This window comes from Parambassis ranga, chromosome 2, assembly GCF_900634625.1.
Source record: "Parambassis ranga chromosome 2, fParRan2.1, whole genome shotgun sequence".
Taxonomy (NCBI): domain Eukaryota; kingdom Metazoa; phylum Chordata; class Actinopteri; family Ambassidae; genus Parambassis; species Parambassis ranga.
This window is the reverse complement of record NC_041023.1, coordinates 24,920,746-24,944,757: the sequence shown is the minus strand read 5'-3', so window position 1 is coordinate 24,944,757 and position 24,012 is coordinate 24,920,746. Positions and strand designations below refer to the sequence as shown.

The window sequence follows — 24,012 nt, the reverse complement described above, 5'->3', positions numbered from 1 at the left end:
GGAGTGTGATCCCCCTGTAGTTGGAGCACACCCTCCGGTCCCCCTTTTTAAAAAGAGGGACCACCACCCCGGTCTGCCAGTCCAGCGGCACTGCCCCCGATTGCCACGCGATGTTGCAGAGGCGTGTCAACCAAGACAGCCCCACAACATCCAGAGACTTAAGGTACCCAGGGCGAATCTCGTCCACCCCCGGTGCTTTGCCGCTGGGGAGCTTTTTGACTACCTCGGCAACTTCAGCACAGGTGATGAACGAATCCACCACTGAGTCATCAGCCTCTGCTTCCATAATGGAAGGCGTGTTGGTGGGATTGAGGAGACCCTCAAAGTACTCTTTCCACCGTCCAACCACCCCCTCAGTCGGGGTCAACAGCTCCCCACCTCCACTGAATACAGTGTTGGCAGAGTACTGCTTCCCTCTCCTGAGGCGTCAGACAGTTTGCCAGAATCTCTTTGAGGCTGACCGATAGTCCTCCTCCATGGCCTCCCCGAACTCCTCCCAGGCCCGAGTTTTTGCCTCTACAACTGCCCTCGCTGCAGCACGCTTGGCCTGCCAATACCAGCTATCAGCTAATATCAGCTGCTTCAGGAGCCACAAGCCAACCAGGCCTGATAGGACTCCTTCTTCAGCTTGACGGCATCCCTGACCTCCAGTGTCCACCACCGGGTCCGGGGATTGCCGCCACGAGGCCGCAGCTTCGGACGGCTGCATCGACAATGGAGGTGGAAAACATGGTCCACTCCGACTCAATGTCTCCAGCCTCCCTCGGAATCTGGGTGAAGCTCTCCCGGAGGTGGGAGTTGAAGATCTCCCTAGCGGAGGGTTCGGCCAAACGCTCCCAACACACCCCACAGTACGTTTGGACCTGCCGGGCCTGTCCAGCCTCTTCCCCCGCAAACGGATCCAACTCACCACCAGGTAGTGATCAGTTGACAGCTCAGCCCCTCTCTTCACCCGAGTGTCCAAAACACAAGGTCGATGGTCAGATGACATGATTACAAAAATCGATCATTGACCTCCGGCCTAGGGTGTCCTGGTGCCAGGTGCACCGATGGACAACCTTGTGCTCGAACATGGTGTTCGTTATGGACAAACCATGCCCAGCACAGAAGTCCAATAACAAAACACCACTCGGGTTCAGATCAGGGAGGCCGTTCCTCCCAATCACGCCTCTCCAGGTGTTACTGTCACTGCCCACGTGGGCGTTGAAGTCTCCCAGCAAGATGACAGAGTCCCCGGTTGGGGCGCCATCCAGCACCCCTCCCAGAGACTGTAAGAAGGTCAAGTACTCTACACTGCTGTTCGGCGCATACGCCGAAACCACAGTGAGAGACCTCTCCCCAACCCGAAGGCGCAGGGAGGCGACCCTCTCACATACTGGGGAAAACTCCAACACATGGCAGCTAAGCTGTGGGGCTATAAGCAAGCCCACACCAGCCCCCGCCTCTCACCATGGGCAACTCCAGAATAGAAGAGAGTCCAACCCCTCTCAAGGAGTTGGGTTCCAGAACCCGAGCTGTGCGTGGAGGCGAGCCCGACTATATCTAGTCGGTACCGCTCGGCCTCCCGCACAAGCTCAGGCTCCTTCCCCCCCAGCGAGGTGACATTCCATGTCCCCAGAGCCAGTTTCTGTGTCCAGTGATCAGGTCGCCGAGGCCCCCTCCTTCGACTGCCACCCAATCCACTCTGCACCGGCCCCTTACGGTTCCTCCCACCGGTGGTGGGCCCATGGGAGGTCGGCCCCATGTCGCTCCTTCGGGCTAAGCCCGGCCGGGCCCCGTAGGGAAAGGCCCCTGCCACCAGGCGCTCGCATTCGAGCCCCAACCCCGGGCCTGGCTCCAGGGTGGGGCCCCGGCTGCGCCATACCGGGCGACGTCACGGTCCTTGTTTTTCTTTTCTTCATAAGGGGATTTTGGACCGCTCTTAGTCTGGCCCATTACCCAGGACCTGTTTGCCTTGGGAGACCCTGCTGGGGGCATTAAGCCCCCGACAACATAGCTCCTAGGATCATCTGGGCACTCAAACCCCTCCACCACAGTAAGGTGGCGGTCCATGGAGGGGATAATGATTAATTTGACGATTAATTGATGACAATTGCGCTTACATGTTTTGGACTCTAAATCACCACATTGTATCTAAAATGATACTGTCAAATCATCAGTGAAGTTAACTACTTTATTCTAACAGGTTAAGCTGGTAAGTAGTGATTAGGCACAAACTAGCCATGTTTGAAATATTTATCGATAACAGATGCACAAACTGCTTCAAAATAATAATGAAGTAAACATTTAAAGTAAATCTTCAAATGTTCTTATCTTAAGGTCACAGAGCAGTGCATATCAACATTAAAACTAAACAGGACAAATAAGTTCAGAAATAAAGTCACATCAATGATTATTAAAGTTTAAAAAACAGATTAACCTGTGACTGTAATATGTCACACACTAGTGCATGTTTTCACTCATACTGTAGAACAGCAGCAGAAAAAACAGTACAAACAAACCAGACAATTCCACATTTAAAAGTATGTCTGTGCAACTCAACCTGCGTTACTTCCTTCCAGCGCTTAGTTTGGTCGTAAGCAGCACAATGACTAAACATACCGCGGATTCTCGGCTCAGTGGAATTCTTTCCAATATCTGCTGGAGGAGACTTCGCTGTTGTAATGTTTTCCTATCTTGCTGTTGAGTCCATAAATAAAGATCGGGAGGCAGCTTCTCCAGTCGGAGTTCATGCGAGCATCCAGTTACTATGGCAACAACCAATGCTCCACGTTTCACACCTAATGCATGTTGCGCATGAGCGGCACTATATACTCCAGCTGTAGCCGGCATTGTGTCCTCGTCGCGCTTTCTTCAGGCTCCAGCTTATGGGGATAGACGTTGAACCTCTGTTAGGAACGTGCTGCTTCGCATCGTTTAACTGAATGCCACTGCCTTCCGCCATTATTGTTATTACGTGCGCACTTGCGTGATGGTAAGAGTACGTCGCACACAAAAATGCGTCATCATGACGAGACACTAATCGCCATAATCGATAAGTGACAAATATTAATCGGTGACAGTTTTTCTGACGATTAATTGCACAGGATAGGATTTTGCACAAGCCTACTTCTCACTAAAGAAGTCAATGACTGGACACAAAACTGGACGCTATCCCGCCATCATGTAGGCCGCTTGCAAAGCCGAGTCCTCCGCAGGTCCATTGCTAAAGGAGACAGTCAAGCAGAGTCCAGTTTTGTTGTCTGCATGTGAAGGAGCCTTTGAAATGGGACAGGTTTGTCACACCGTGGTGACTTAATGTAATGACGCAGCCCCTCATTGTGCACACAGATATGACTGTACCATTTCTACGGCTCCTTCCCTGTTAACCAAAGACTCATCAGGTGGATCCAACTTATCCCAGGATCCACTGCACACTGCCAATGTCTGGATTCTTTCTACAGCTGACTGTACAAACTAACAGCTGAAGAGTAAACTTTTGAGTGTCGATATAAACTACAGGTTGCTAGGCAACAGGAGCAGCACAACACAATAAATGGACCGTCCTATTTAACTACCATTGGGTTAATGGTAATATCCATCCATCCATCCATTCTCCACACTGCTTCATCCATCAGGGTCGCAGCAAGTGGAGCAGACACACCCAGACCTGCCTGCAGCTCCCTCCAGCTCCTCCCCCCCTCACATGAACGTGGAGGCTAGCTTGTCACAAATGATAATCTGTCCAAATAATACTCAAGCAATCTCCTCCAACTGAAACACCCACAACACCCAATGAGAGCTCACAACATGGCCGCAACCAGAACAGGAGTCAACCTGAGGGTTAATTTGAAGTGAGGGGAGTCTGAGCAGATGTGAGCAGATGTGCTCTTTCAGCAGTAAATCCCCGTTCGGACAGGTTGAGGATGATTTAAAGTGAAAGTGAAACTGCATCTGAGGACGAGCAGCTGTGCAGTCCTGAGTGATTTTCTGCTTTTCTGGCTGTTGTGCAGTATTTTTGGTGTTTTGTGTGTATTCTTGGAGATCTTTGTGTCTGGAGGTTTTGAGGTGACCCAGATCCAGCACTGGCTTGTCGGATGCTACATCAGGTCATCTTGCACACAGCTGGCCCTCATTTTCATTCCTGACAGTGGCCGTCTGTGGAGCCGCCATCAGGTGGGCGCGCTGCATTCTGATGGCTGCGGCGGAGCTGCAGGTGCACGTCTGAAGATGAAATTTTGATTTGATCAGACTGAATGGAGGAGGATAAATGAGGTCAAAGATTTTTTTAACAGAGGAAGAGGAGGGACGGAGGAGAGGACGGCCTCCCTTTCTTTCCTCCACCTCCACTCGCAGTGTGTTTGATGAATAAAGCATCTCCTCTGAGGACACACACATCAATATTAATAAACACACTCTGCCCTCCATGCTGCTGATTGTGTGTAAATGTGTGTGTGTGTGTGTGTGTGTGTGATGGTGCTTCACTGCTGCCAATCACCTTGATATAAATATCAGATCGGTTGCGAGGCAGTGATATCGATCCATGGTTGCCCGCGGTGACAAATGCCTGTTAAAAGATTGGTGAATGGATATTTTTGTTGATGATGGTGTTACAATGATATGACACACACACACACACACTGTGTCTCTCCTTAAAGGGACGGATTGATGGCAGAATGTGATGCTGCTGGTTTGTTGTTTCTAATTAAAAGAAAAATCAGCTTGGTTCAAATGAGTTTAATTAAAACTCACTTTAGCGACGCTCATTAGACTCATTAGTGCTCACTTTGGATTAAACTTAATCTGCTGCAGTGTGTGTGTGTAACTATAAACTTTATATATATAAACTTAAACTATACATTTTGGGGAATTTAAATTAATTTCAGACAGAACAGTACATGATGCGTTTAAAGACCAAAGTCTGATGTTATTTTATGTAAAACAGAAAAGCAGACTATACACACACATGGTTATTTAGGAACTACAGTTTTTCTGGGTTAGAGTTAGTCAACACAGAAGTGCACTAAAACCGCAGTTCCTTGAGTGTCCACTAGAGGTTACCTCCAGTCCTGAAATGAAGTCTGATCTCCTTCCATCATCAAGTCATGATGATGTTGTTGTTTCCTATCAGAGTCGGAGGGCTGGATGGAGGGTTTATGCTTCTTTTAGCCAAACCGAACTCACCGCCCACACACAGTTGTCACTGGACATTTAACCCATCTGAAAGAGACAATAACCTCCTCTGACTGATGTCCTCCGGCCGCTGCAGCTATTACTCTCTCTCTATAACAGGGCCGGTGTTGCTTGCTCCATTTCCAGCTGAATGATACTGAATAGTGGTCGCTGACCATCGCTCTCTCTCTCTTTAATGCCTCTCTGTCTGATAACTGAGGCAATAAAGCCCAATCCAATTCCACTGACCATTACTGACATCAGTCTCTCTCTCTCTCTCTCTCTCTCTCTCTCTCTCTCTCTGCAGTTTACAGTGGCAGGTTCCACTGACGGTTGCCGCAGGAAACGCCTCCGCTGCTAGCTTAGCGCGCCTTCTCTGGATCAACAACAGGACAGGTACAGTAAAACACAGCTCGTCTGACGCCACGTGAGGCTGTTGTTCAGATAACGAGCAAAAAATGATCTCATAATCTCTAATTAATCATCTCGTTATCTCCTGATTGGTGGTTAATGAAGTGAAAGCTGAAGATATGACAGAGGTGTCAGAGGTCAGACAGTGAGGAGGAAAGCATCCCTGTAGCTTTATGTCTTCTGCAGTCTAAACATTTGAAACTCTGCCGTGTACTTTTAACGGTGAGTGGAAATGATTCATGAATAAATTTGAGTGGAATAAAAGTAGAACAAACTTTGCTTTGGATCGCTGTTTGTCTTTCAAAGAACAGAGCGGCTGTATGTGGGTCTGCTGGTGGGGAGAGGAAGTAAGTAGAAAAGCTTGTTGTGCTTTGGATGTGGAATAAAAGAGTCTGTGGATCCGTCTTTAGGAACATTGTTCTCCCTCAAACCTTCAACTAAAGCAGTTAAGTTGTGGAAATGTAAAAAAAAATCTCCTTCTGGTTCTGCTGTAGCAGAAGTTAGTTTAATTTAGAGGGAATTGTCAGATTATATTCCTCAACTGTACCTGTCTCTGAGGTCCTGCTCCTAGAATAAATTTGCTCTGCTTCAGATTAAGCAGATTACAATAAATTAAGCTCCTGCTCAGCTCCTCTTTCTGCTTCTTGGAAAGTAAAGCTTTGCTCTGGTTGTAGACAGTAATGTTAGCAGCAGCAGCAGCAGGAGTCTTGGAGTTCAGGACGGTTTAATTCCAACCAGAGGGACCACGTTAGGGAAATGGGCCAGACCCGGGTCAGCAGCTACTTTCCTTGTTTTCACCTGGAACATCCTTCCAGTTGTTCAGCTCACAACCTAATTTCACCTCCTCTGAGGACGCTTTTCTGTGATGCTGCTTTTAAAAGGCTGCGCGGTCCTGGCAGCTTATATTTGATATTTATTTTTATATTTGCTGCTGCAACCTGTGTGTAGGAGCCCAGAGGAGAAGAAGGTTCTTTCCGTTTTATTCAGTTCAGTGTTCTAAGGAAGTTCAGAAAACAGCTTTTCTGTCTTTTCTGCATTTCTAGGTGGCGTCTTAGATCATTTCCAGTTCTGGTGTTTAATACACTTTCAGTAAAAGTTGTTTATCATTTACAAGTCTAAAATAAATCTAATCTCACAGAAATATAGCTACTTTGACTACAGCACCAAACACCATGTTTGTGGTAGAGTTGGACTTTATTCCTCCACCTCCCTGCAGTGGACATTTATTTCTCTCTCTCTATCTTCTCATATAAATGACTTGATATTGATGAGGTCATAATAATCAAACTTTACGCGTGAGGGGTGTCATCTGCGTATCTGCTCGCTTTTTTTCTGCTCTTTTTTTATCAGGCAGGTTGTGTCCATGATTTGATCAAATTCCTGGTGTGTGTTTTTAATCACAGAAACCCACATGATGGGTCCGATGGATGACAATACCTGGTTGCTAGGCAACATCAATCAAACAGGCTACTTCCGTGTGAACTATGACCTCCAGAACTGGAAACTTCTGATTCAGCAGCTCCACTCCAATCCTCAGGTAAAACATGTGTGTCCATCCGAGCGTCTCTGTGTCTGCTCTGTGCTTTAATTCTTTTCATCCTTTTTTAATTGTTCTTTCAGATCATCTCCGTCGGAAACCGAGCGGGACTCATCGATGACGCCTTCAACCTGGCCAGGTGAGTGTCCTCTTGTGGTGTTGTGTGAGTTGGTCAAACAGAGTTCATCTGGACAGCCTGGAAGGGATTCAGAAATCTTTCAGAGCGGTCCTGACCTGTCAGGTCAAACCAGGTCATCTGTGTGGAGTCAGCTGTGCACAGAGGTTTATCCAGTTCAGTTTAGACCTTTGGCTTTTCATACACAAAGCTTTGGATTGCAGCTTGGCTACTGGCAGATTAGCAGCTCTGCCTCTGTAGCAGCAGGGTTTTTTCTGAGTCTGCATCTTTCTGTGTTATACATCGGCCTCCTCATCTTTATACTCTGATATGACTGATGCCTGTGCATGTGGCGTTTACTTTACCTGTTAAAATGTTCCATTAGCACATCCCTGAGAAGTTTAAAACATGAAGAGACACTGAAAGACTACATTTATCAACAGATGTGAACCAGAAGGGCATATATGGCAACAACATTGTGCTGTAATGGAAGCCACAGTTTTAGACCTGAGAAGAAGATTTCTGTTTGTGTAGCATTAGCATCAGGCTAAGAAAAATTCCACAATTTGGTGCTATTATTTGCTCATATCTTATTCACTGATTAGTCTCTTATTCTTAAAGTTTATTTGATGTTACATTGTATTTTGAAAGGATATCATTACATACAGTGCATTTAAGGTCAAAAATCAGTCAAAATTTTTGACCATAAATGCTCCAAAAAAATGGTCAAAATAATTCAAAAATGTGTGGAGAACGTTTTTCAGTATAATCGGTTTTTTGTCCAGTTACACAGCAGTGTTTCTGCACATCCTGGTTTTAATGGTTTGTTTTTGTATTGTTCCTGGAGCCGTGTGTTTGTAGAGATCCTGCAAACATTAAAAAACATCATGTATAATGTCACAGCTGCTTTAGGTTGAGTTGAAAACGAGCCACTGGAGCTGCTTTTAGTTTCTGCCTCTGATGTTTCAGGATGTGACATCAGTGCGTTAGCAACACTTTAGCTCGGTCTGATGGCTCTCAGCCTCGTAAGCATGATAAACACAAATATCGGAATCATTTTCATGCTGCAGTCGGTGTCACTGCCGACGCGCCGAGGCAGAAGGCACATTTTTCCAACACGTTTAATAAGTAGAGTTCTGAGAATCACATCAGAGTTGGCGACACGGAGCTCCTCGTCTCTGCGTTCAGAGTAACTGTCTGCGTGAGAGCGCTGTGCAGAGAAATTCAAACACAACCTGAGCCACAGTGTGTGATGAATGAGGCAGAGAGCACGAGGAGGCGAGCAGAGCGAGTCATTCCTCATGGTGATGTTTTCAGCCTGAAGCTCTCTGAGCACTGTAACCAAAATCTACTGTGACACCAGCCCTATAACTCAATCTACCCCCCCTCTGTGTGAGCCGCTCTCAGCCATCTGTCCTCTGTCATGTTGAATGAGCAGTAGCTCCACACAAAAGTGCTGTCATCCTCCATGTGTGTGTGTGTTTTGATAAGTTAGAGCTCAGCCGGAGGTTTCCATCTGTACAGAGAGAAACTACAGACCCATTAATATTCATACTGACAGCAGAAAACACTGCATCTGTTGCCATGGTAACATCATGACTCCGCATCAGAAGCAAGTTTTATTTTTGTTCATTTGTTTTATTTTTCTAGTCACAGTAGTTCAGTGAGGTGGTGTAATAGCTTAACCTGTACACAAAAAATGTTAACAGTGACACCCTGTGGCCATTAGTGGAACTGCAGTTAGCATCCTGTTGCTCACTTGATTTACGTGATTTACTGCGAAATCAATTGATTTAATACGATCAAGCAAGAACAACCAGTGTAGCACCCATCTAGGCTGAGATACTAACAGTAAGAAAGTTTTTTTTTATGTAACGGGCCCAGCAGTTCAGTGTTTCTGTCTGTGCTTTTGGACAGATTTGCTCTTTGTCTAATTTTCAGTGGCTAATTGTCATTATCAGCAGAACTGACGGCTAAAAGTATGAGGATGAAAACCAAACAGCCACTGATTCTCAGACAAAGATACTGAGAAAAGGGTGGGTCTGCTCTTTGAGTGCCGTCCCGGCTCGCTGTGACAAAAATGCGTCTTATTTACAAATCCGTTGTTTCAGCGTTTTTCTGCTCACTCAACTGTTCACAGATATTTAATCTCTAATTTCTGCTGCTCACAGTTCGATTGACTGAAGCCTGAACAATCCACACAGTGCTGACTGCTGATTGGTGGAGGGCGGTGTGCTTGTGTGTGTGTGTGTAACTGCTTTAGCAGTAATAAATGGAGGTGTCTCAGTGAATATGCACTTAAACAGTGATGGATGTCGCCTCTTTTACTGTGGGTGCATGTTTGTGCAGTGTGTGTGTGTGTGTGTGTGACACTGCAGCCGTCCCTCGTTAGCTCTCCACTGAGCCTTGCTAATAGCTAATGGACAAACAATTAACTGGCCCTTAACGATGTTAACAAGTTAATGAGCTCGTTCAGTCGACAACACTGGAGGAGACACACACACACAGAGGCTGTAACTGAGAGCGAAAATTAAAAATCTATAATCCACTTTCTGTGAGCAGAAGAACTGGACTAAAAACTGTAAAAGCCGCCAGCAACTCCCAGGGGGGGGGGGGTGGGGGGGTGTATGAACACAGAGGAGGTTTATTCTGGGCTTGATTAAAGTCACAGGATCAAAGTAGTAGAAAGGTTGGATCCTCTGGAGTGCAGGAACGTCGAGGTCTTTACAAAGATCCTCAAAGAAGAAAGATGCTCCTCCTGATCAGAGACATTCTCCCACTCTCTATAGCACAATTATAACACATGACATTGTTGGATTGCTTTGATTATTGGTGTCACAAAAATGTAGATAAAGTGAAATCAGTGTGTTTCAGCACCATCATTTTACAGCCTCTGAGTTTTTGTCATGTGCTTCCTGGTTGTGCAGAATTTTCTGTTTTTTTTTCAGAATTTATTGCAAACTCCATTTTTTTAATTCAGGTACATCCCACATGATGCATTCAAAGACCAAAGCCTGATGTAATTTTTGCACAATAATAAGGATATATTTAGGACGAAACGGTTTTGTGAACATGTTTCTGTCTGCTGAGTTTAACATGGAGGTCTGTGATTGACCATTGACAGTAAAAGATATGGACAGAGCTTCCGTGATGTCACCCATTTGTTTCTTAAGAGACGTTTTGAGGTTCGGTGGGCAGTGCAGTGGACACTGAGCCGCGGGTTCTGTTTTTTTTATGCTGACTTAATTTCTCAGAAGATGGGTTAAAGCTAGTCTCCATGCTAAGCTAAGCTAACTGAGCCTAGCTACATATTTAACAATCAACCATGGGACTGATCTAAGTCTCACAGGGACTGCAAACAAACACACTTCTTACTTTATATTTTCATATTTTTCACATTTCTTTCAGAGTTTAAAATATTTGTTTCAAAGTTTGTTTAAACAACAAAATGAGACCTTAGCATCATGATTATGAAATGAAGACAGAGTATTGATCCTTCTGTGCTGGATGTGTTAGCTGGCTTTTCCTGACAGTGCACTTCTATATGAATATGTTTATGAATATGTCTTTAAAAAAAAGTCAGTTTAAACTGCTTTTTAAATAGAATCCATTAATATGTATTATTTTGACAGCCGTTGCCATGGCAACGGGCTCCCTGCAAACGGTTGAACACGCTTGGTCTGATACAGGTGACTGATGATGTTTAGAGGAAAACAAGATGAATAAACAAGGAAGCTGAGGCCTGGCTGCTGTTGCCATGGCGACCACCGCCACTCCCCCCTCCTCCCCCTGCCTTCGTGAAGAGTCCTTACAGTGTTTGGTTGTAAACAGGAAGTCTCTGCAGGCTGGATGGATTATGGTAATGTCCCAGAGGCCAGGTGCATGATGGGAATGGAGATGAATGTGTGGAGGTGGGTCGGGTCCGATATGAGGCAGATTATGGAAATATGATGGTCTGGAATGTGGAGCTTCGCCGGCTGCTGCAGACTCTTATCTCACACAGATTAACTTTCCAGCGCAGGTCTCTCTCTGCCAGCCTGAAAAATTAAAAAACAGTCGCTTCAGTGAAAGAACATTAAATCCTTTCACCTCCGCAGTGTGCACGTGTCACTCACTGTGATTGACAGGCCTTCAGTAAAGGTCAGCGCTCAGCCTCAGCCTGCCACGCTTCACACACCATCCAAACACAGCCAGTGAAACGAACAGCGCCGCTCTCAGTTCACTCTCTGTCCTCACCTGCCCCGCCTCGTTAATATTCATGAGCTGTGGGTGGGACTGAAGGTCGGAGCAGGAAGCAGGTGAACCCCCCCACCACCACACACACACCCCTCCACACACCTAAAAACATCATGAATGTTAATGAATGCACAAAGAAGGCTTGTTAATATGCATGAGGATGTGGATGTAACCCAGAGTCTGCTAAATAGCTGCGGTGGCATTTAGAGGGCAAGACTGTGTGAAGGTTTACACACACACACAGGAAGGTTACACCTGTGGGTTACAGATCAAATCCACATCAGGATATTGTTTTACATAGACTTCATTTCCCAGAATGCACCTCCATCTGCACACATCATCTGGGCACACAGTGTGTATCTGTGTGTGTCTCTCTCAGGGCCGGGTACCTCCCACAGGGTGTCCCCTTGCAGCTGATTGGCTATCTGCCGGAGGAGATGTCCTTCCTGCCTTGGCACGCCGCCAGCCGAGCACTGTACCAGCTGGACAAGCTGCTGGACCGCACCGACGAATACAGGCTGTTCAGTGTAAACACTCAGTCACTATCAGTCCATCTGCACATCAATCAATCAATCAATCAATCAATCCATCAGTCAATCAATCATTAATGTGGTGACTTAACCTTAATTGTGTGTGCGTTAACAGGACTACGTGCTGAAGCAGGTCGCGTCACGGTACCATCAGATGGGCTGGCCAACAAACGGACCAGAGGGCAGCGTCCTGCAAGCATCCTACCAGACTGAGTGCGTAACACACACACACTGCTGGTCAACAGATCCTATGCTAAGCTAGGCTAAATGGATCCACAGTGTTTACTCTCAGGACTGGAGGTTGTAGCTCTCCTCTCTGTCTGTCTGTCTGCAGGGAGCTGCAGCGGGAGCTAATCATGTTAGCATGTAGCTTCGGGAACAAACAGTGCCACCGTCAGGCCGTTGCCTACATCTCTGATTGGATCTCCAGCAACAAGAACAGGTACAACACACACACACACACGTATATTTGTGCTAATTGTGCCACAGACCAGCTCAGCTCCGCTCAAACCACCGACTGATGTAAAGCTGCTCCTCTGAATGCGGCGTTTTGATTTCAATATTTTACCATCTCTGCCTGAAAACCTTCATTTAAATGTAGCTGGAGCAGAACAATCCTTTTCTGGTGTGAGACCGTGGAGAGGTCAAAGGTGGAAACATGTGATGTGATGTGAGGTGAGTGAATGGAGTCCGATGCACATCCATCCGTCTGCTTCCTGCTTCTTCTTCTCTCAGGTTTTCTCCTCATTGTTGTCGTGTGCTCCTGGCTGCCTCGCTCCCACCGGGTCCTTAACGAGATATACAAAATTAAATTTCAAACAGCAAATTAAATAGAAACAGATGCTGGTGTTCTGTATAGGTCGGCAGGGAGCCCGGCAATAAGAGCCAAACTGAAACAGGCAGTAAGTGAACCAGGCGGATCTATGAATGATTTCTGAGCTGATGTCCAACACGTGTTCCTGTGAGCCACTGCTTCTTAACTTCATTTTTTCTTTTAAATCTGAGAGCATATTTATGAAGTCTTAGTGTTGGATAAACCCACATTGATGCAGGATTAATCTCTCCATGGGTGACTTTTTAATATTTCATGCTCCTTTCATTGATTTTTAATCCCATGACATGTCTGCCAGTGTTAATTATCAGAACACTACAATAACAATCAGCAGATAAAGAACGTCCTCACAAACTCTTTGATACAAACCAGCCGGCCTGCAGATCTGGGCATTAAAGGTGCCTGCTGTAATGTGAGTCCTCCTGAACAATGAGTGTACAGTGTAATTACTGCAGAGAGCAGCCCACGTCCCTGTGGAATATTAATCATGTCCCGCCGGGCTCTCTTTGTAAATGAAGTGTCTGCACGGTTTCACAATGTGATCTGTTTTTAAATGTGTCTCTTGTAACACGAGGATTAACCTGTTGGGGGGGGGGGGGTTCAGGGGCGACAGGGAGCCGCCGGGCCTCCATTCAAACCCCCCACCCTGCTGATTTAATTATTATTACTAGCAACATGTGCTGGTGAAACTTGAGTCCACTCAGACAATCTGGTGTCACCTCCAAAATACTCTAAATGGACAAAGGTATGTGGACACCCACCTGCTTCCTGTCTAGCTCTGTAAAGTCTGATGAAGGAGGATGAGGAAGATCTTTGAGCTTTTTTTGTGCAGACAGACACACAAAGTTATCATCTATATCCTCATGATCTGCTCTAAAGACTGGGAACAGGAACATTTTCACTGATTTGTCCATCAAATGTCAGAATACACTGATACAATATCATAACACAATATCATTGACAATCGATTAATAATGGAAAAAAATCACTAGCTACAGATCTAGCAGACTGCAGCATTAAGAGTTCTAGCTAAGCCTGCTCATGGTGTCCATTTACTTTTGATTACACTGTAAATTAAACCCACCAGCCTTTTGATTGGCTCTGTGTCACATGGCTGCAGTCACATGACTCATTTCTCAGCTTTGATTGGTGGGTGTACACTATAGAATGGAGATAAAGATGGATGACATGACAACTCCCCTAAAGTGAGCCCAAAACATCTGGCTCGCCCCCTGGCTGCAGTAGAGGTCATAAACCCCGCCTCCTTCATGTTAGTGGAGGGGACCAACAGAAACTCAAAAGACCTCTCCAAATATTTATTTATTTTATTTTACTTTTGATGGTTTCTGGTTTGTTTTTATCACACTTACCTGTGTCCAGATGTTTTTTCATCGATCATATTTAATTAGTGATTGTTGGCTAGAAAAGAAGGAAGCAACATTTTCAAAGCTGCTGGCTGTGGAGTGGATGAAGGTCATGTGACTTACCTTTCAGGGTGTCAACTGATACCTCAAAATACAGTCAACCAGCTAAATGAGTTACTACTGCTACTCTATACAACACACACACACACTGTCCCAGCTGGTTATTGGCCTGAATCATCACTAAAGCAATAAGGTGAACATTTCCTTCACATGATAGTGTGTGTGTGTGTGTGTGTACTTGACCTAAATTTTCAATAAACCAGAGCTAAAAACTTTCCTCACAATAGAGTGAGCTCAGCTGCCAGCAAAAAATTACCTGTGACACAGTGTGTGCGTGTGTGTGTTTGTTTGTTTATATGTTATGTGTGTGTGTGTGGGTTTGTTTGTTTATACATTATGTGTGTGCAGAGTGAGTGATGCAGGGACAATTACATCATTCACCGACCTGGGAAATCATTTTAGAGATGCTCCACTTAAGAGTAAGCTTCAACACACACACACACTGGCTAACTTCCACATTATTGCTGACTTTGGCAATGGTCTCCTTTATGCAATGACTGCCAAAAACTGTGTGTATTTATGAATGTGTGTGTGTGTTCAAGCAGACAACATGATGTATAAGCTTCTTCCCGGTGATTAGCCATGTAAAACATGAAGTGTGTGTTTTAGGCCTTGCAGCACTTTTCACTATTACTATTTTATCACTTGTGCAGCTCCGGCCGCGGCGCTTATTTCTAATAAAAACAACAGTAATAATGTAGCATTCCTGTCTGCAGAACAGAAGATGGAGTCTCAGGAAACCTCCAGATGGCTCAGATCCCATTAACTAACACAGTCTGTGTGTGTGTGTGTGTGTGTGTGTGTGTGTGTGTGTGTGTGTGTGTGTGTGTGTGTGTGTGTGTGTGTGTGTTTTAACAGTCTGTGGAGGATGTTTTATGTCCTGAAGCGCCGTCTTTCTCCTGAAATATCTCTCCCTCCTTCTCGTTGTTCCTCTGCATCAGACTCCCTCTCTGACAGTAAACATGGCCGTCCACCATCTGCTCTGTCTGTGTGTCCATATGTCTGTCTGTCTGCAGTCTGAGTGTCATTCTGAATTCTGGAATTCACTCCGCCAGACTTATCAAACATTTAAAGTAGCCGTCAGGAGCGGGAGTGCTGACGGCTGTGCAGAGTTAACTGCACCATCACAGCTTCTTTTTCAGACATTTAATGGTTTTTAAACAGCTGCCGTGAAGAGCTGAGGCTTCATTACTCATGTACATCACATGTTTGGTACATATTCACTCAGAGCAGTTGCTGTGGATATTATGATTCATGAGTCAAACTGCTGTCTGGGAGCAAAAAACCTCCTGAAATGCTGGTTTTTAAGGATAAACTCAGGCTGAGCAGGTCGACTCTGAGCTGCCAGCTCCCACAATTCCACCAAAAAATCAACATAGGCTCTAAAACCAAACAAACATGTGGTGTCATCTTAGTGAATGTCTGTTAGACTGACTCAAACACCTGTTGAAGGTTTTCTGATGGTTTGTGCCGCCACAGACGAGCCAGGTTTGTTTCAGCAGCAGATCTCCTCCTTATCGCTCACCCTCTGTCACAGCTGAGGCCTCCGTCCTCGGCGGACCGATACCTGTGAGACAGCAGCGGGTCCAGCAGGTCGGCCGACTGGTTCCACTTTTATTCCTCTGCCTGCAAACGGTGACACACTGCAACAAAAATCAGTCCTGACAGCAGCTGCTTCAGATGGAGTCTCATCTCCAAGCTCTGCTGCAGGTTTTATAAACAAACCAAGTCATGTGACTCATCACTGGGCAGCATGTTACTAAACTAACCGATAATCTGAGTTTTCTGATGGAAATCGATCATATCTGCATTTCGAAGTGGGGAGATGTTAATGGATCTCCCTAATGGAAGATGAATGTTTCACCCAGAGAGCGTCCCCGTTAATCCACCATCTGATCAAGGCTTTCAGTCTTATCATCCGCTCACATCCCGCCTCTGACTGCACATCACACACTCATTAACATCTCCAAAACATGTGTCCACTTTGATATTGTGTCCCCCTGCAGGATTCCTCCCAACATCCGGGACATCGTGTACTGCACTGGGGTCAGTCTGATGGACGAGGACGTGTGGGAGTTCATCTGGATGAAGTTCCACTCGTCCAACGCCGTCTCGCAGAAGAAGATCCTGCTGGAGGCGCTGACCTGCTCCGACAATGCCTTTCTCCTCAACAGGTAGCTCCACTCCACTCTCTGTTTGTGTGTCTTCACAAAAACATCATCCTCGGTGAGAAAATTGTTTGCTAAAACCCCGCTGATCAATACCATTGATCTGGACATTGACTCAGTAGACACTGTTACAGTAGCTTATTTAATCCATTCAGCTGCTCTTCTGCTGCTTAACACACTCAATGAAACAACAGACTCTAAGTGAAAGCTACCCGGATCGAGCCGACCTCCACCAGAGAGGCCAGCCCACTGACATGGGGGTCTTTTGATGGTGGTGTAACTGTTGGATGTGGCCAGGACTTTGCAGCTCACCACGGGCCTGTAGGCCTGCAGCGGCCCAGCCTCCAGAAACCACTGAGGTCCGCAGGATGTGTCACCAGTTGTCATGATGTCTTCTTCTTCTTCTTCTTCTTCCTTGACAACAGCGGTTGATACTAACATTAAAGAGTGCACTCCTCTGGCTTTAAAGTATGTGTCATGGACTCTCTTGAAAAGAAATGCAATCATGCAACCTTGGGATAGTTCTGTCAGATTTTTTTAGCCACTTCTGAAGCAGCCTGTCATTTACAGTCGGCCTTCAAATGCAGCCTTCGAAGGACGCAGACTCTGAATTAGACACTTTAATGCTTCACAACAACAAAACATTCAGCCTTAAAAGGTGTTTCGAGTTATGAGTGGAATGATGTGCAGTTCGCCTCCTGTAAATGTGATCAGGCTTTTATGACTGAAGGTAAATCTGGAGCCTCTCATGGTCAGAGCGCCTCTGAAGGTAAACAAAGACTAATGTTCCTCCCTGCCGGCTGAAGCAGGGTGAGTGTGTCGGTGAGAAAGTCTGCCTCTGCTGGAAACAAGATGAACGAGAGCTGAGAGACTGAACTGAAACCAAAACCGTGAGCTTCAAAAAACTCACTCCGTGTGTACTGTCTTCATGTTTTGATCCATTCCTAACATTAATATTGATTAGTGTGTCTCAAGGTAGCTTTAATTAGCTTCATTTCTTCAGTGCAGTTGGTGTGTATTGGGATCAGACGCAGCTTTAGAACAGGTCTGCCATCTCGGCTTCATTATCTCATGACAGGAACAAAATGTTGACCAATCAAACGGGGGGGATTAAATCCTGCCTGCGGCCATGTTCAGGTCTGAGAGCTGATTTTTGTGACGCACTGACAGAAGAGGGAGAACACAGCCTGAGTGAGCGGTGCAGGGAAAAAACACCCGGGGCCTTACATATACGTAAATCCAGCCTGCTGTGTGTGTGTGAGTGTGTTTGTAAGCAGAGTATTTTATCAGAGGCTAACTGCTGCTATCTCTGATCGAGAAAAGTAGTGAGGACAAATCTCATACACTCAGGACTGTACAGTAAGACAGATTGCTGTGTGTGTGTGTGTTTGTGTGTGTGTGTGTGTGTGTGTGTGTCTGTCAGGTATTGATTTTCCAGCCACAGTAAACTGTTCTGCAATCAGAGAGGTAGTACTGCATGTTCAGATAGAGGCTATCATGAACACACACCCACAGGAGAATCCAAAAACCACAGTGCAGAAACACACTGATTGGTCACACAGGAAATGGTTTCAACACAGAGGGTTGTGGGAAAAGAGAAAATTGATTTTGGGGTTTAATGAAAAGACGGCAGCTACAAACAACTAACACACACACACACGTTCGCGCACAAACACACACAGATGAAAAGATGAAGGTAAAGTCTGAATGCCATATTTAGTTTTTGTTCTCCTCTTCACAAACTTGATGCATTTGTGTGTCTGCATGATCAGTGTGTGTGTGTGTGTGAGTGAATTCTCAAATAATCACTGAAAATGTTAGAGTTTCAGAGGAGCGATTCATGTTTTGACAGAAACAGCCTGCGGCCGGACAAAACAACAAAATATCAGTTTCCATCAGATGGCTTGACCTTTTCTGCAGTGTGTGTTCACACACAGACATGCAGTCATTTGTTTGTGTGTCGGTAGATTTACACAGAAACGGAAACAGCAAAAATGTTGTTTACCACATTTTACCATTAGCCTGACCTAACTGTTAGCCTAATGCACTGATGATGACTTTGTATGGATGCTAAAATGTTACACACACCTTTCGTAGCTACTTTGCAAAAGGACAGTCTACAAGCTACCAGTTGATATGTTGAGTGTGCTAGGTACAATTTAGTGTGCTAACTGCTAGCCTAAATATTCATATCTAGCATAAGTTAGCTTGCTACACCTGGTGATTCTTTAGCATGCTAATATGCTAGCACACATGGGCTCCAGTCATCCAGCTCCATCATGGACTTAGTAAATGTAAAGTGCACTGAGCATGTCCTCCTCTTTGTGTCTCCCAGGTTGTTGAACCTGTCTCTGACCTCAGACCTGGTCCCGGAGCAGGATGTGATTGACGTCATCATCCACGTGGGCAGGAACCCTCAGGGTCGAAACCTGGCCTGGAAGTACTTCAGAGAGAAGTGGGACATCCTGAACTCACGGTGAGTGGCGCAGTCAGGAGGTCTGTCTTAACCAGGTTTTGTCTCAGTGTTTTAACCGTCGGTCACGTCATCTCTGTCCAGGTATGGTGAGGCGCTGTTCATGAACTCAAAGCTCATCAGTGGTGTCACGGAGTTCCTGAACACCGAGAAAGAACTCAATGAGGTAAAAACACACAAACATGGTCCAGGTGATCCTGGAGCTAACTGTCATGTTTACCTCTTTATATATCTGAAATGTTTATGTATGTCCATATAAGGACTTAGGACTGTTGCTAGCAAACATCAGCCTTCATGGTGGCTTTATCGTTGAGGCTCCACAGCCTCCTGTTTACCACAGCATGACCCACTGGACCCCAGTGACATTTTTGTCCCTAATTATCTGTCATTCATGGATAATGATCTGCTACATGCTAACTGGTGCAACAAATCTGCCAGAAGGTGTCAGTCGAACTATTTCTAATCACGCAGAACTGGTTAAAAAAACGCTTTGGTGTAAAAATACGCCGAGCAGGAAAGCCGTCCGCTGTTTGTTCTGTAGAACAATGGTTAGCTAAGATCTTCAAATTAATCTCCTCACGTTAACATGAGACTCCTGCTGCTCCTGTGGCTGGATCAATATTCCATATAAAAAATAATAACAATAATTAGAGCTTGATTAATGGTTCTAATCAGCTCCCAGCAGGAGAAGACGCTTCACAAACAAACAAAAAGACAATATATAAAAAACTTTTCTGAATAAAATTCTCTGTGCTGAATAGTTGCCTTGCTGTTGCCATGGTAACAGATAACAGCCATCATGATTTAAAATGGGACCAAAAGAGAAAGAAGAAGCTACAAATGAACAGACTGAGGTGTCTCTGTACTGGGAGTGTGTGGGAGTCACACCTAGTCGAACCTGAGGACAGAGTTAACTGTAAGAGGAGCAGAGCGAGCGCTGGGGATGGATTTCGTCCTGCGCTCCGCTGAACCTGTCAAAGTCTGAACAACACAAAGTTTCCTCTCTGCTCCTTAACTCTAAAAGAATCTAATTAATTCTGCTCCTTCGACAAAGTTTGTCCTCAGACAAAAAAGGAGCTTCGACTGCTTTAATATATTTCCACTTTCATTCTGGGAAGTGCACCTCCAATTATCAGCCTTTACACAAAGCTGGCTCCTAATGAACAGCTGGTAAAAACACACTTTGCTGTTATGGCCCTGGTTTTCTTACCGTGGTGTCTCGGCGTCTGATTGGTTGTTGAAAGTCCCTGCGGGTGAAGGATTCCCTCAGAGGTTCGACCTCCAGCCAGCTGTGATCCAGGTGTGTCACCTGTTGTTAGTGCTGAAGCTCTAGTGATGAGAGGACATTCCTGCCTGAGAGAGGAAGGGTTAACTTAAACAGCGCCCCCTGGTGTTGTCCTTGAGGATGAATTGATCCAGTGTTGGAGGTCAAAGGTCAGTTTAGGCCTCTCCATCTTGAACTGTGGACACTTTCAGATACACTTCCTTCTTTTCCCACACACGGCGGGTCTCACTCCTCTAACCTCCTCCCTGTCCTCCCATTCTCCTCCTCCCCTCCTGTTTTCTGCTTTCCTCCACAGTTAAAGGAGTTCATCCAGTCCAGCGGCGTGGGGGCGGGGCCTGCGTTGCCGCGGGCGCTGGAGATTGTCGAGGGCAACGTGCGCTGGCACCGGCTCCACCGGCGGCAGTTCTACCAGTGGCTACGCAAGCCTCCAAGCTCCGCCCTCGGCTAACGTTATGACGACTAGCAAGTGTGAAGTGACTGCAGACTGACAGCTGAGCTAAGGCACTGCTAGCTTACAGATGTAGTCAGAAAGAGTTAAAAAAGAAAACCTCCTGGATGAGGAGTTTTTCTGCTTTTGTTTTTACAGACTTCGTTTCAGTTTTTAGTCTTGACAGATTTTTTCTGTCCTCAGCGATCGGCTGATGTGGTTTTAAATCTGGTTTTTGTGCTGTGAAAATGTTCAGAGCATTTAGTTGAGTGAGCTAGTTAGCAGCCATTCAATCATCGCTAACTAGTAGCTAACTTCAAACAAAACTTGTCATAAAGGAGTGACAGCTGAAACAAAGGAAAACGACTCACCTTTACCATTTTATGTTTCTGTTTTAGGTCAAAAAAAACGCACTGATGCAAATATCAAAAAATTAATTTTGTTGCCACGAAACATTCAGTTCACACACATCATCCATTATTGGTCACATTTTAATATGCATGTCTCTATTATAAATACAAAGCAACGCAAGCACTGACACCCTCAAGTGGCCACTGGAGGAACTGCATAATTTGGCACTTCTGTCCTGGTTTGTGATGTGATTTAACGTCCTGTAGATCTGAAACACATTTTTCACAAATTCATTCTAAAAGCAGGAAGGATCTGAATCTGAACTTTCTGACTGTACTTGAATGCATCATGTATAATGTTTAGCTGCATCTGAAAAAAAAAACAAATACCAACTAAAATATTTTCACCACTTTATTCTACACTGTTTGCATGAAGACGATTCTAAACAAATACGAAACATTCTGCATTCTTGAGAACAGCCAGGAAGTCCTGATTGTCTCCAAAATAACAAACAACCACCAGACTAAATAAATCAAAGAAATGTGATGTTTCCTTTTGTCTAAATTTCTGTCGTTTGGACTTGTTCTGCACAAAGCCCTCTCTGCTTGCAGCCATGATCGTACTGCTCTCACACCACAGTCTGATCATCAGAAGCTGCTGTTTGAGGTTCAGCTTTTTAAACTGGAAAATCAAAACGCTCTGAGAGCTCTTTCTTCTGCCTGTCATTTTGTGCATTTTGATAGGCCGATGAAAGATGTAGCCCATGTGTTTTTTAGCCTTTGTTGGCTTTGATCCAAATCGCTCGTTAACGAGCCGCCCGACGTGGTTTGGACGGGACCGTCCTGCGTGGCTGCACTAACCCAACTGACAGTGAAAGGCAGATTTCCCAGCAGTCAGCGTGGCGTGTCGATGACTGAACAGGGCTGTAATTAACACTATGCGAACCCGCCGTCCTCTGATCGCAGCGCTCAGAGGACTCATTCACACTCATTAACTCCACACAACAACAGCAGCTCTGTGTTTTTGTCATGATGACAGACTCGGAGGGTTTGTCGGCCTTTTGTTTGGGCCTCTGCTTCTGAAATGTTCTGTGAGTAGAAACGCTGCAGAGCACCACATGTTGAAGAACAGCAGCTAAGTGAAGAGCCGGGTGGTGTGTTGTGTTTTCAGCTTAACAAGCACGGCTTCAGGCTGCAAGAGAGCATCAAGCAGAGCACTCATGGAGGCAGAAACTGACAAAAAAAATCATATATTAATATAAATACTTTGTACAAAATGTTTACTTTATGAGGTACACATAAAAAACAGAGTAAAACATGATTTATCCATACATGTAATCAGTTTGTTCATTTATGACAGTGTTTTACGGTCCTTACACTGAGCACCAGCTCACATTCGTTAACCCATTTTTATCTCCAACCATTTTCCCCTCTTTTTCCATTGTTCCAGTGTCACAGCACCACGCTCCATGGGTTCAAATACACAAAGCATTTACCATAAATCAGGATGCTGAACATATTTTATATGACACTTCTGATCCATCTAATTTTAATTTGATTTAAATTTTAGTGGTGGCTGTGGTGGCTGTGGTGGCTTCCGGTTTCACATATTTGCAGGTTACACTTTGTCAGCGTGTTTCAGACCAACGTTAGCATGGTGCACTTACACTTATTAAAACCCTCTGGACTTCGCTTCCAAAAACAGAAACCCCACTCTCACACTTCTGAGGATCCTTTATGTGTAAATTTGAAACTGTTCATCCCAACTTAAAACACTTACAAAACCACACCATTTACAATAAAAAAATGAATGTATGTATTAAAAAAAACTGAAGTTCTGCACCCCTCAATAAAAACAGAGCCATGATTTACTCACAGGTGACGAGGAGTTACATGACAAACATTTAGAGAGCATCTGATTTTTGTCAGTTAGAAAGAAGAACTTTTAGAAGAAAAGTTCTGTTTTTTAAAGTTTGATTTCTGTCACTGTGTATCTGCACACAGATGTGTCTAAGTTCTCTCTGCTTGTTAGCATGATCGTGCTGCTTGAGTGGAGCAGCAGGAGTTTGTAAAGCAGCGAGCAATGAGACCTGATCATGTTGCAGAGGAGACAGAAACTCAGAGTTCAGAGGGTTACTAAGACTTCCCACAGACTCCACCTTAAAATCCCTCAGCCCCTGAATCTGCTGCTTATCTGGAAACCTTATAAAAGCTGACAGAACCTCCAGAGATGCACTAATTGAATAAAAGAACTGACAGACGGATGTTGGAATCTTTCCTGAGACGAGTCAGGGGAACAGAAATCTGACAGCCGCTCTGACTGACCAAATAAAAACTCTGGTTTCACAAAGCACAAAAGTAGAAAACATGTCGGGTGAAGCACATCAGCCTCAGCTGCTGGACAACAAACACAACAGACACTCAGATATTTTTTTAGCCAATCAGTGGTTAGGTTTTAATCTGTGAGGACGGTACGATGAGATTAAAGGCGTGTGTGATGATACGCAGAAGATGCAGCTGTTTACATGAGAATGTTCTTGTGTTGAAAAACTGAAGTTGTCCTTGGTTGACTCAGTCTAAAGTCTGATGTTTGAATCAGCCCTGCATGGATTTAAAAAATGATTCTACCACAAACATTTTTGTTTGGGCTGCGGTGAAGTCTGCCACACAAACGATGGACAGATGTCAGTGGACTTCTGCCCTGTGAGGGACATTCAGTTTGACGAAGTTTGAGTGACAGATTTCAGATTGATGGAAGCTCAAACAATGATTGGATTTTCCATCAGCATGGATTGTACAGTATAACATGAGGCTCGTGACGGACTCGCCTGCATCTTGGATTTATTCAGAGTTTGATGCTGAACTGTGGAGTCAAACACGGCCGGAGGGAAAACACGTCCGCCATCCAGACGCATCGTTTAAGAATTCTGAAGAGACTTTATGAAGTTTTTCCTCTTCTGTTAGATCCAGCTTTGATGTTAATAATTGAGCCATATATGAATTAATGGGCCTG

At 45.1% G+C, this 24,012-nt stretch overlaps 1 protein-coding gene across 1 annotated transcript in view; it reads left to right on the top strand.

The window, feature by feature from the left end:
• Window positions 1–22,148, top strand: part of LOC114432102 (thyrotropin-releasing hormone-degrading ectoenzyme-like) — a 111,429-nt gene extending 89,281 nt beyond the window's left edge. The window contains exons 11-20 of the mRNA XM_028399892.1: window positions 5,459–5,547; window positions 6,966–7,099; window positions 7,183–7,238; window positions 11,830–11,977; window positions 12,096–12,193; window positions 12,315–12,422; window positions 16,303–16,470; window positions 18,800–18,940; window positions 19,022–19,103; window positions 20,518–22,148. Of these exons, the coding sequence (XP_028255693.1) occupies window positions 5,459–5,547; window positions 6,966–7,099; window positions 7,183–7,238; window positions 11,830–11,977; window positions 12,096–12,193; window positions 12,315–12,422; window positions 16,303–16,470; window positions 18,800–18,940; window positions 19,022–19,103; window positions 20,518–20,670 (1,177 nt within the window). The 3' untranslated portion in view covers window positions 20,671–22,148. The remainder of the gene's footprint in view (window positions 1–5,458; window positions 5,548–6,965; window positions 7,100–7,182; window positions 7,239–11,829; window positions 11,978–12,095; window positions 12,194–12,314; window positions 12,423–16,302; window positions 16,471–18,799; window positions 18,941–19,021; window positions 19,104–20,517) is intronic.
• The last annotated feature ends 1,864 nt before the right edge of the window (window positions 22,149–24,012 follow it).